The following is a 12,109-nucleotide window of genomic DNA, read 5'->3' as shown; positions in this document are numbered from 1 at the left end:
GCCTCGGCCTCCTGAGTAGCTAGGATTACAGGTGTGCGCCACCACCTCCAGCTAATTTTTGTATTATTATTATTATTATTATTATTATTATTTTTAGTAAAGACAGGGTTTTGCCATGTTTGCCAGGCTAGTATGGAACTCCTGACCTCAAGTGATCTGCTAACCTCCGTGTCCCAAAGTGCTGGGATTAAAGGTGTGAGCCAGTGGGCCTGACCTAGGATTGTTTCTTAATTGTGCTACACTGATTTGGAGGAGCATGTGGACCAACCTCCATTTTAAGGGCTTGCATTAACTCATCTGATCCTCACAATAAGCCAATGAGGTAGGTAGTTTTATTATCCCCATATTGCAGATGAAGCAACTGAGGAACAGTGAGGTTAAGAACTTCTCTGAAGTCAGGCTGTCAGTAAATAACAGAGCTGGGATTCAAACCCAGACACTCAGGCTCAGCACCCACAGTATTTTCCAATATGCTATACTGAGTGGCCAAGTAAGTATAATAAGGCCCATCCAATGAAGACAGCAGTACTTGAGTTTTTTCCCCTACAACTTACATAGTCTGTGGGGGATGAGATAGGTATGCTTTAACATGATGCTAAAGATATGGCCAGGGTTGCATATTTCTTATATGACTTAGTTAACTTTGCCCTCTTCCAAGGTCACAGACTTTGTCTCTGACCCCAATCACCATGCACACGTGCACATGCACATTCAACATGCCTTTGGTAAAATACAAGAGGACTGGGTGAAAGTGTTCAAATTTGCCACTTCCTGACTTCTAGAAAATAGCTGAAAGCCCATGGCCTGCTGATGGCACATCCGCAGATTCAAGATCTAAAATGCAGTCATAACAAAACACAGTTTGTTTTGCTACCTTTTTTTTTTTTCAAAGTGATATCTATAAACATTTGGAAATGGCAGCTAAATTGGGTTTTCTTAACCAGTCATGAGTTGATTAGCAATCAACAAGGCAAGCCTTGAATAGAACTTAGTAGAGAAATAATGGCATCATTGAAACATTTTCAGTTAGAGGAGTCAAAATATCATATAACTTGAGTCCTAAATTGAGCATTTAGAATGATGTTCTTTTGGTCTGTGCATTAGGATAGCTGTGTGGTTAATGTCTTTGCTAAGAAACAGTAAAAGGTATACTCTATAAAATGACTGCTCCGTAGTGACAAGGCTCGTTAAAAACAAATTTCTTTGACATTTTAAAGGCACACTTATCTCAATAAAGATCCTAATGCTCCTAAAAGATTCAAGTTCTATATTGGAACAACATGATGGCATCCTATACATAGGACTGATAAAGAACTTTAATCAGTTGATAAAGTTGAATTTGTGACAGATTCATGCTATCAAAGGAATATAAGTAAAAAAGAATGTTGCTGAGATATAGTGAAGGAAACATTGCCCAGGAATCAAGAAACTTGGGATTTTCAGGTCTACTTTATTCTGACTACAAAAGGAGACATAGATTTTTGTGTGTGTCAGTTTCTTATGAACTTTGGAGCCAGACTTGGGTTCAAATATCTATTCTGATACCTATTAGCTGATGACATTGGATTAGCCAATGAAACTCTTTGGGCCTCAGTTACTGCATCTATAAAATGGCTTTAATAATATATAGATTTTATTAGGTGCTCACTGTGTGCAGATATTGTGCTTTCTGTATGCCATCAGTCTTTATAACATTCTTAAATGGAATATTTATCATTGTTAACTCCACTTTACAAGTGAGATCACTAAGTTGAGAGACTATGTAATGTGAAGAGTTTCAGTAAGATAGTTTATGCAAGGTGCCATATCACCTGGTGCAGAGCAGATTCTCCAGCAGTGGAAGCTGATACTATTCCTATCAACTTTATCTCATCCGTCTCCTTCTCTTCTTTTAGGCATGCTTTGAAGATTAATAAAAGAGAAGAGCCATGTGTTTAAGCAACATAAGGTTTGGGAATGAGATAGAGGTTTAAGCCAAGGGGTATAAACAAAACTAAACTTTTATTTTCCTACAGGAGTGGCAGAAACTCAACTATGATATCCATACCCTGCGGCAGGTTCGAAGGGAAGTAAGAAACAGATGGAAGCGCATCTTAGAAGATTTAGGTAAGTCTGAAAGAGATTGTGAAATGGTAAAAATAACTAGTTGTGATCATTATTCTTCAATTTCTCCACCATAGTTTTTATAAAAGGAATGTCAATAATTGACTGATTAAGGCTACTGTGTACTAATTATTTTCCCAATCTTGCTCTTATATCCTCAAGCATAAATGCCTGATGTTTCTGTTGTCACCAGTCCATGTCTTCTGGATACACTCTGCCATGTGTTACGCCATCTGTCCCTAGTATAGGGTACACAGGCCAGTGCAGTCATATAGGCACTACCATTTATTTTTATTTTTTTGGCATTGTACATTAATTTAATTAGATGTGGGTGTTGACCAATTAGTCATAGCTTTGTAAGATGAAGCAGGTTGGGAGAAATATTGTTTGCAAGACAGGCAGCAAAACTCAGTGTAGAATTTCAGAAGAAGTATGGAAGAAAAGCTTTGTCAAGGTTGGCAAAAATACTTGTGACATTAGGTTGGATACGTGCCCTCATCACTAATGGTTAATGATAATGATTTTTCTTAGTTGTCCCAGGATTGTGATGTAATAAATGTGACCCCCACATTATAAAATAATCCTACTTCAGTGTTTAAAAAGTGAATTGATCAGTTCTGAAGTCCTTGATCCTTTTGCTTTGAAAGAGAACATGACATCTTGGCATCATCACTTTTCAAGCGTGGGGTGCCATGTGACCCCTTCTCTGTTGCTTTGGTTGGCATGCAGTGGGATGGGATGGGACCTCTGCCCTCTTTGCACATCCAGTATTGTTGTGAGCTAATAGCCATTTTTTTTTTTTTAAACAATGTAAGTTACTCCAAGTAGGTTTAAGTCTTTGAGTTCTTTATACTTTTGGGTAAGTGATTTTTACCAGCTAATCATGTTACCCTGAGGAAGGAAATCTAGGTTTGGAGAAGGACAGCCTGGAGGGAACCACTTTGCAGGCTGGGAGGCAGGTAGGAATTCTGGGGACAGGGGAGAAGGTAAAACAGTAGGGAGGACACGAAAGAGGGCTTCAAACCAGAAACAAGGTGGCAAGCAGCTGGTGTATGAGTATCTGAGGCTCTGAGGGAAAAGTTAACAAAGAGAAAAAAAAATACCAAAAGAGTTGTAATTAAATATCCAGGCAATCACAGAGATCTGGGAGGCAGCACATGGAATGGTGCCTTTGGCTTCAGTTTTCGGATGCTTTATACTTGTACAGAATCCACATGGGTCTGCTTGTAATCTCCTGTGGGGACCGTATTGCGGGACCCTTGTTAACTTGGGACTACTATACATGAGTGGTACATTTTTCTACCTTAGGTTTTCAAAAGGAAGCTGACTCTTTGTTGTCAGTGACTAAACTCAGCACCATCAGTGATTCGAAAAACACAAGGAAAGCTCGAGAGATGTTGTTAAAACTGGCTGAAGAAACCAATATTTTCCCAACAAGTTGGGAGCTCTCAGAGAGATATCTCTTTGTTGTGGTAAGTGGATGCTTTTTTATATCTGCCCTAATTTTGCCTCAATTGTTTGCCTTTTAAAAACTATTCACTATCCTACTGATTCCAGCACCACCATCACTATCACATATGAGGTGGCAGATGCTGGCATTATATACTCTGATTCCCAGTGGCCCGCAGCATCAGAATCACCTAAAGAGCTTTAAAAGTTCGAATTTCCGTATCACACATAGACCTACTGAGGCTTGGGTTCCAGCTCAAGAGTTTGTATTTTTTCAGTGGATTCTACTGTGTAGTCTGTTTTCTGAACCATCTGTAGGTCAAAGAGACGTGAGAAGTATTGTTTGTATAACCTATAAGACTAAAAAATAATCTGAAAGGACGTTAAGGAGTGGGGAAATATTTCTTGGATAATGTAAGTAAAGGATTAAGGTGTGTCTCTACATTTGTTAGGAAAAAATTAATAAACGTCTTACTTGCTCATTGTCATTTCCAGGGTGGGTTTTGTTGTTGTTAGATTGATTTTTCCTATTGACATGTCTTGGTTCCTATCCTGCCAGCAGGTTTTTGGTTTGTTGTTTGTTTTTGCAGGACCGTCTCATTGCACTTGATGCTGCAGAAGAGTTCTTTAAGCTTGCTCGTCGAACTTACCCCAAGAAGCCTGGGGTTCCATGCCTGGCAGATGGCCAGAAAGAACTGCACTACCTTCCATTTCCAAGTCCCTAAAGGAGAGGCTCAGGGACAGAATGGGAATTCTTCCATGAGGACTCAGCAGTCAACCAAAGTTGGACAATTACATGTAGAAGAGAGTGAGCAAATAGAGAGTTTGCTTAGTGAAAAATGATAATGAATTCTACATAAATGTAAAGTCTTTAATCTGAGGACCCTGCCCCATGAATTGTGCAGGGTGCACTGAAACGCCTTGGTGATCTCACATTTAGGAAGAAAGTTACAGAGTTGGTCAGATGGATAGTTCATAATGGGTGGTTCCATTCCAAGACCCCATTGCCCCAGCTTTGGTTTTGGTTTTATCATAATCTCTGATCATGAATCCTGACAGAGTGGACTATTTCAGTTCATAATATGATTAATAGAGAGAGCTGTCATTGAGTCCCAAAACAGACTACCAATTGTAAAATAATTATTATAAAATGTATGCTAACCCCAAAATAATACTAGACATGATGTGACCTCTCTGATTTGGTCACCTTGTAGAACCTTGGAGGTGTCAGGGCATCGCTTTGAGTATCAGTTCTGATTATTCAGAAGTATAGATGTATCAGATGACAGACATGACAAGGAGTGGCTGGACGTGGTGGCTCACGCCTGTAATCCAGCACATTGGGAGGTCAAGGTGGGTGGATCATGAGGTCAGGAGTTCGAGACCAGCCTGACCAACGTGATGAAACCCTGTCTCTACTAAAAATACAAAAATTAGCCAGGTGTGATGGCACACGCTTTTAATCCCAGCTACCCAGGAGTCTGAGGCAGGAGAATCGCTTGAACCTGGGTGGTGAGGTTACAGTGAGCCAAGATTGCACCATTGCACTCCAGCCTGGGTGACAGAGCGAGACTCCGTCTAAAAAAAAAAAAAAATGGAAATGACAAGGAGTACTGCTCAGAAGGGAGACCCAAATGGAACTTCCTACAGCTGCATTTAAAGAGTTCTGTGTTCATGTGTGGTACATGCATTTTAAATTCCCAACATTATTGATATCTGGTTCTCTCATCTCTGTATATTGTCCTTTTTCTATTCAAAGCCACGGCTTTTTGGTGAGTCTTGCTCCTGTCACGCAGAGCTGGAGTGCAGTGGCGCAATCTCGGCTCACTGCAACCTCCGCCTTCGGGGTTCAAGTGATTCCTCTGCCTCAGCCTCTGGAGTAGCTGGGGCTACAGCTGGCGTGTGCCACCACACCCGGCTCATTTGTTGTATTTTTAGTAGAGATGGGGTTTCACCATGTTAGCCAGGATGGTCTTGATCTCTGGACCTTGTTAGCCGCCTGCCCCAGCCTCCCAAAGTGCTGGGATTACAGGCGTGAGTCACTGTGCCTGGCCATGCCCTTGGCATTTTATCTGGAATAGCATCTGTAAACTGAAATGTTTGACCTCTGTTTTCTTCTCTTGTCTTTCATCTGTTTCTGGTTCGTTGGCTGGCAGCTACACCTGTAGGGGGAACTCTCATGCAGACTTTTGCACATATGCAGAGAGTATTGCACTGAAGATCTTTGCTGGACCTTCTTCAGTTCAGAAGATAATTTTCAAAAGGGAGCAATGCTGCAAATGCAGGTTGCTTTTCTCTACAGATTGAGAAGTCCAGCTTCAAAAGTTACTTGCCACTTAAGGAACTTATCAAGAGATCATGGTTCATTTTACTGAAAAGACTTTAAGGATTTGTAAGTTTAATCCATAGATTGCTGAGAACAATGACAATATGTTTATTTTTACAGATTTTGCACTTCTGAATTCAGGTTAAAAACTAACTTGTATTTAGTCTGCTTAGAGGATTGTGACTTGAAAATTTTTGCATACCAATGAGCTTTTTGGTAGCATCCACAGTGTTTAAAATATTTCATAGGCAAGATCCATATTCTCCATTTATTAATGCATTGCAGACCAATTTAACTGCTGTGTTTCAGGAAAATTCTTCCTAGTTTAATAAGTAAATTAAAAGTTTTATTTTTTATATTTAGTGCTTAATCTTTGTCTCATGTTATGTAAAATTAGCCTGCAGATATTTTCTCTCACTTCTGTAGGCTCTTGCAAGATAAACATTCAAACAGTGAAACAAACAATAAAATAAACAAATCTAAGGATGTTGTGTTGTTTTAATCTCTGTCTCAGAATTTGCGTTTTGCCTTTCCGCCTTTTTTATGTCAAAATAGATGAGATTGTTTGCATCTATAGAGTATAAATTGTTACCACAGTATTTTGATAATGAATAAGGATAGGACTATCTCTGTGATTATTAAAATACATGGAATTATCCAGGAAATTTTCCTTACAAGGAATTAAAAGACTCCTGTATTTACTTTTCAGCTGGATGTGTATTATATTTCTGACATAAGAAGGGATAGATATTCTTTCCCATCATCCCTTTAAATTAAAGAGCAGAGAGGCTGAAACACTCATGGGTTTAAGGACCTCCCATCATCCAAAAGCTAGTCAAGAATTAGATGTGTGCTAAAGTCCACTGGCCATGGCAGTGCATGAGAGAGGCGCAGGGGTGCCTCAGGTGGCCGCTGGAGATGTCACAGTGTGCTTGGCAGGACCAGGAGCCACAGATGTGTGGGAGGCCAGAGAGTTTCCCACTTTTTGTCTCCCTGTCGACTACTTTAGTACTCATTTTTTATTTTCTTACTGTAGTACTTCTTAAAGGCTCATCTGTGTATGGAGGTTGATTTTGGGTGGTAGATGGATTGAAGTTTTTATATTAATATTTATTTTAATATGCACCAGGGGAAAAACCCTATAACTAGTAGATCAAACACCTGGTTTTACAGTTCATGGATGTATTGCACAGAATATTATTTATGCTTTCTTAAGGGCAAAGGGACACCCAGGAAGGCACAGAGGACACATGTACTAAAGGGATAAGGAATGCATTGGTCAGAGGGCAGCAGCATCCCTGAGAAGCTCAGTGGCAGTTCTGAAGGCCAGATGCTGTTACAGAAGTGAGCTCACTGACAGCAATGGACATGGAAGAACAGAGGCCCAATGGCAGTGAGTCACTATCAGAAGACAAATGGATACAATTATCACAATGAGTGGCCAGGTTGAAGGATTCCTGCAGAGAGCTTTGGAGACAATTAATGGAACATGGCATCTTTAGGAGCAAAATAGGTATAAAATGAGTATTGCTCAAATGATACCTTCAAAAGACCTCAAGGATGGGTGATCAGGAGATAGGGCACAGCCTCCTTAATAAAAGGTTGTAATCTTTTGCCAAATTTTCAGACTTTTGTTATTTTCCAAATGCAGAAACTGCTGACTGAGGGAAAGTCTAGGTCTCCAAGAAGGTCTTTGTAAAACCACTGCAAGTGTGTATAGCAATGATGTCCCTATGGTTATTTACTTGGATAACTGTACACTGGGGAAGGGGAGTACATGAATAGTCTGAGGGTGCTGAGACACAAGGTCCAAGCTGACATTGATACTTCAGGACCAGAGTATCACTGGAGTCCACCTTTTGGAGTGAGGGGCATATGGGATTCAGATAATACAAGGAGTTCTTTTCCATGTATTACTTAGCACTAGGTCCACTGAATTCATGGCTCTACCCAATGGTAGGGTCCCTGTCGATACTACTTTCAGAATAAATGATCATTTCCCTACTTAGACTCCCTGTCATCTCCTTACTTTCAGAATAAATAATCAGACTGAACATACTTGGGAGTTGACAGAACCGCCATTCCTTTCTTGGTGTGTGTGTTAGAATTGTCTTAAACAGAAAGCCATGTGGAAGCCTCTGAAACTGCCCCACCTCCTGGCCAAGACAGTAAACCAAAATTAATATTCCATCCCATGTGAAGGCAGAGATTAGTGCTACCCTTCAAGACCTAAAGCGTGTGGGAATGTTGAGCCTTATCATAATTCCATTTAATTCACCACTCTGACCTCTATAAAAACTAGACACTGGATGAAAGTGGACTATTGAAAACTCAGCCAAGTAGTAACCCTAACTGCAGCATCTGTACCAGATGTGAAACCTTGGCTAGAATAGATTAAGACAATGTCAGCTACATGGTTTGTGGTCACTGATCTGTCAAATGTGTTCTTTCTCTACCCATCAGAATGGTAGGTCAAAAACTGTATTCCCTTGAGATAGAAAATATTTATGATGGACACACACACACACACATACTCTCTTACATTGCTCCAGAGTTCCCTATTAGGTTGGCTGAGGCTTTTGTTAAATCTCTCCCTTTCTCCAAGCCTGTCTTCCTTCTCTCCTCCACAGGAATTTGCTAATAGACTTCTTTCATGCCAATCTCCATCTCAAAATAATTTCCCTCAGGGAACCCAACTGTGACGGTATCTCAGTTGCCAATACAATCACTACCACATATTTTCCAATGTGATGGTTTTTTCAAGACCATCATCAAGTATCCTTTCTTTAGTGAAGACATTAAATGTAAGTTTCCCTAGGTGTTATCTGACTAATGGCAGTAACTTTTGGAAGAGAAACCAATTTATCTGACTACTTTCCAATGCCCAGAGAGGGATCATGGCACAACCCTGGCTTCCTTTCCATTGAATTAATGTATTTATTCATTTCCTCGGATCACTTTCTATTACTAATATCACAAGAAATATTTTGCAGTGAAGAGAGTATACTCTCGTAACTTCTAAATCACAACCACCTACAGGATGAAAATAGCTAGCCACTTTGAACTTGCTATTTACAATGTTTCAGCAAGTGTTATTAACTTCTAGAATATTCTTCCATCTTCTGTTTTGACACACTATGGATGGGCATTTCGGTATCCAGTTTTCAAGTCACTTAACCTATGGGTTTAGAACACTGGGTTGTGGAGAACTAAGTCAGGCAACCAGATTTTAGCTTGAGTCTCATTGTTTGATCACTTATTAGCTATAGGAGATTTATTTGATATTGTTTCTCACCTATGTTCTAAGTATGTAAAGATAATCAATTTGGAGAGAATAGAATTAGAAATACAAAAATAAAATTATGACATAATAGCTAGAAGAAGCTTAAGCCTATAGATCATCACTTTTTAAAAAACCAACATCGGGTTTACTCATTCTGCCTCAGCCTCCCGGGTAACTAGGACTACAGGCGCCTGCCACCACGCCCAGCTAATTTTTTTTTTTTTTTTTTTTTTCCAGTAGAGACGGGGTTTCACCGTGCTAGCCAGGATGGTCTCGATCTCCTGACCTTGTGAATCACCCGCCTCAGCTTCCCAAATTGCTGGGATTACAGGTGTGAGCCACTGCACCCGGCGAACATCTGTAGTTTTTATGCAACAATTTATTTTAAGCATTTTTGACATAAGTAGTGTGAAATATGCATATGTGTAACTGAACTTTATCATATATTTTAGAGACATATAGTTAGCATTTGAAGTATCCTAATCAGGAATCCACTTTCTAAAGATGGTTCCTTAATCATTTCAATTATCTTCATCAAAATTTGTATCCAAAAGTTTTTTAAGCTGTGTGAAGGATACTAGGAATACTTTTCTGTCTGGTTTCCGTCACCTTTTCTAGGAAGAAGATACTAAAAATCTGTCAAACCCAGCGGTACTCAAGGCCTAGAGCTCTATTTGTTTTTTATCTGTCTAGTTCACACACCTAACAATATGTTGTCGGATCTTATTATTGGAATATTGTTGTGTCTGCCAAAGAATGAAACTTTGCTCCCGTTTCATTGAAACTTTTATTTCAATCGTTGTGCCTGAGAACAGAAAGGAGGACTTATTTGGGATTACAGGAAGCAAAGGTAGAATTTCTGAACAATAAGAGTTGTACATTTAGAAGAATTTGGGCCAACACTTGCTTTCATGGTAACATGCCACCTGGTTATAAGATTATGGGGAAAGAAATATATGGTCTTCACTTTCTTTTTTTTTGTTGCTGCTGGAGATGACTGGTATTTACTAAAAGACTGGATATTTACTGACAGGTCACATTGGCTCAGGTTTCTAATATCTAATTTCTAACCCATTTTCCAAACAAAAGATTAGTGCAGAAAATTTAAAAAAAAAAAGAAAAATCAACTGTAATATCAGAACTGTAAGACAACCAAGCATTCATAGCAATTTGGGATATTTCATTCTTTTTTATGTGCATATTTAAAATTTATATGTATAATAATTTTTTTTTGAGATGGAGTCTCCCTCTGTCGCCAAGGGTGGAGTGCAGTGGCGCAATCTCGGCTCACTGCAACCTCTGCCTCCCGGGTTCAAGCAATTCTCCTGCCTCAGCCTCCCAAGTAGCTGGGATTACAGGCACCTGTAACCACACCTGGCTAATTTTTGTATTTTCAGTAGAGACGGGGTTTCACCATGTTGGCCAGGCTGGTCTCAAACTCCTGACCTCAGGTGATCTGTCCACCTCAGCCTTCCAAAGTGCTGGGCTTACAGGTGTGAGCCACTGTGCGTGGCCTATATGTATAATTTTAAAATTTAGGTCAGGGATTGTGAACTCCAATGCTTCCAAGAGTCATTGGATTGGGACTGTGGATCAAAGGGGGTTATATGTTTTTTGTCCTAAAGGGAATGGTTATTACTTAGCTGCAAATAATTGTCATGTACAAGGGCTCAGTTTTGCCAGTTATTCTGATTTTTTGAGTAGAGTCAAACAAACATATTTTTGTGTAAATTTTCTCAGTATGAAAATGTTCACTAAATTAAAATTTTAAAAACATTGTATAAGCCAAAGATATATATATATATGATCTGATAGTTTACCACATTTCTCAAGTCATAAACATTTTATGTTACTAAATAGCCTCTGAGAACATCATTTTTACAAAGCTATATAATATTTGAGTAGATGCAACAAAGTTTACAATCTTTCATCTATTTTTGGACTTTTAGAGGCTGTTCCCAATTTTTCTCTGCAGTGAACATCTTCATGCATATTGCTTTGTCCTCTGTTCTTAGTGAAATTGCAGAATCAAAGGTCATGAATATATAAATCATTCTTTATGCTTATCATCACATATTTTCCAAAAGACCTGTACAAATTTATGCTATCACTTACCAGTGATGTATGAGAATATAGTTTCACTATATCTTTGTCATCACTGAAATATACACTAGTAAAAAAAATTGGTAAGGAAAAAAATTGGTACCTCCTTGTTGATTTAATTTGCATGTTTATTAGTTAGGTTGAACATTATTCCATACGCTTGTTCACCATTTTTATTTCTTTTGTGACTTATCTATTTGTTTTCATTGTCCCTTGTCTGTGGGGAAGAAACTCTACTTTGAAATTTTAACAATGTCAATCTATGCAGCAGCCAGGTATAAATAAACATCAACACCTGCTTCATGTTTAAAACATCTGTTTTATGGGGCTTTTCTGTTCTCTACTACTTGTCAGCTTTTATCCTTGGGTCTCTGTCTCACATGGCAGCATTCGTAATAGAGGCAAAATGGATTGAAAGGCATCTTTGAACGCCTTTGATACTGGCTGAATTCATGTTGTGGGATATCATTCTCAAGGACTAAGACGAATCAAGTTTTACATTTACCTTTTATTATTAGTTTCTGAATTATGTTCTAAATTATTTTGAGTTTACAAGTTTTAACGCTGTGATACTGGGTGCAAGACTAACTCTTGGCTTTGAGATTCCATAGTGAAAACTCCAGAGCTCAAATGGATCTTACAAGTCGTCTATTCCAAACTGATCATTTTGCTAATGTGGGTTCAGGTCACTGCTCCGAAGCCACAAAGCTGGTAAGTAACTGCAACATGGTCTACTACCTGTGACTCTGATCTCAAGTTTAATTGTCTTTCCTCTTCATCATGTTCTGTTTGCATGTTACCGCTACATTTTGCAATATAATTTGGTCCTGCTATATCTTAATTCA

General features: G+C 39.0%; 1 protein-coding gene across 2 annotated transcripts in view; it reads left to right on the top strand.

Moving 5' to 3' along the window:
* The window catches only part of MREG (melanoregulin), a 78,247-nt gene extending 73,646 nt beyond the window's left edge, over positions 1-4,601 (top strand). For both annotated transcript variants that reach the window (XM_003907922.5, XM_031651497.1), the window contains exons 3-5: positions 2,016-2,106; positions 3,412-3,575; positions 4,143-4,601. In XM_003907922.5, the coding sequence (XP_003907971.1) occupies positions 2,016-2,106; positions 3,412-3,575; positions 4,143-4,277 (390 nt within the window). In that variant the 3' untranslated portion in view covers positions 4,278-4,601. The remainder of the gene's footprint in view (positions 1-2,015; positions 2,107-3,411; positions 3,576-4,142) is intronic.
* Positions 4,602-12,109: the final 7,508 nt, after the last annotated feature.

This window comes from Papio anubis, chromosome 10 (genome assembly GCF_008728515.1).
Source record: "Papio anubis isolate 15944 chromosome 10, Panubis1.0, whole genome shotgun sequence".
Classification (NCBI taxonomy): Eukaryota; Metazoa; Chordata; class Mammalia; order Primates; family Cercopithecidae; genus Papio; species Papio anubis.
This window is presented reverse-complemented; position numbering and strand designations above follow the sequence as displayed.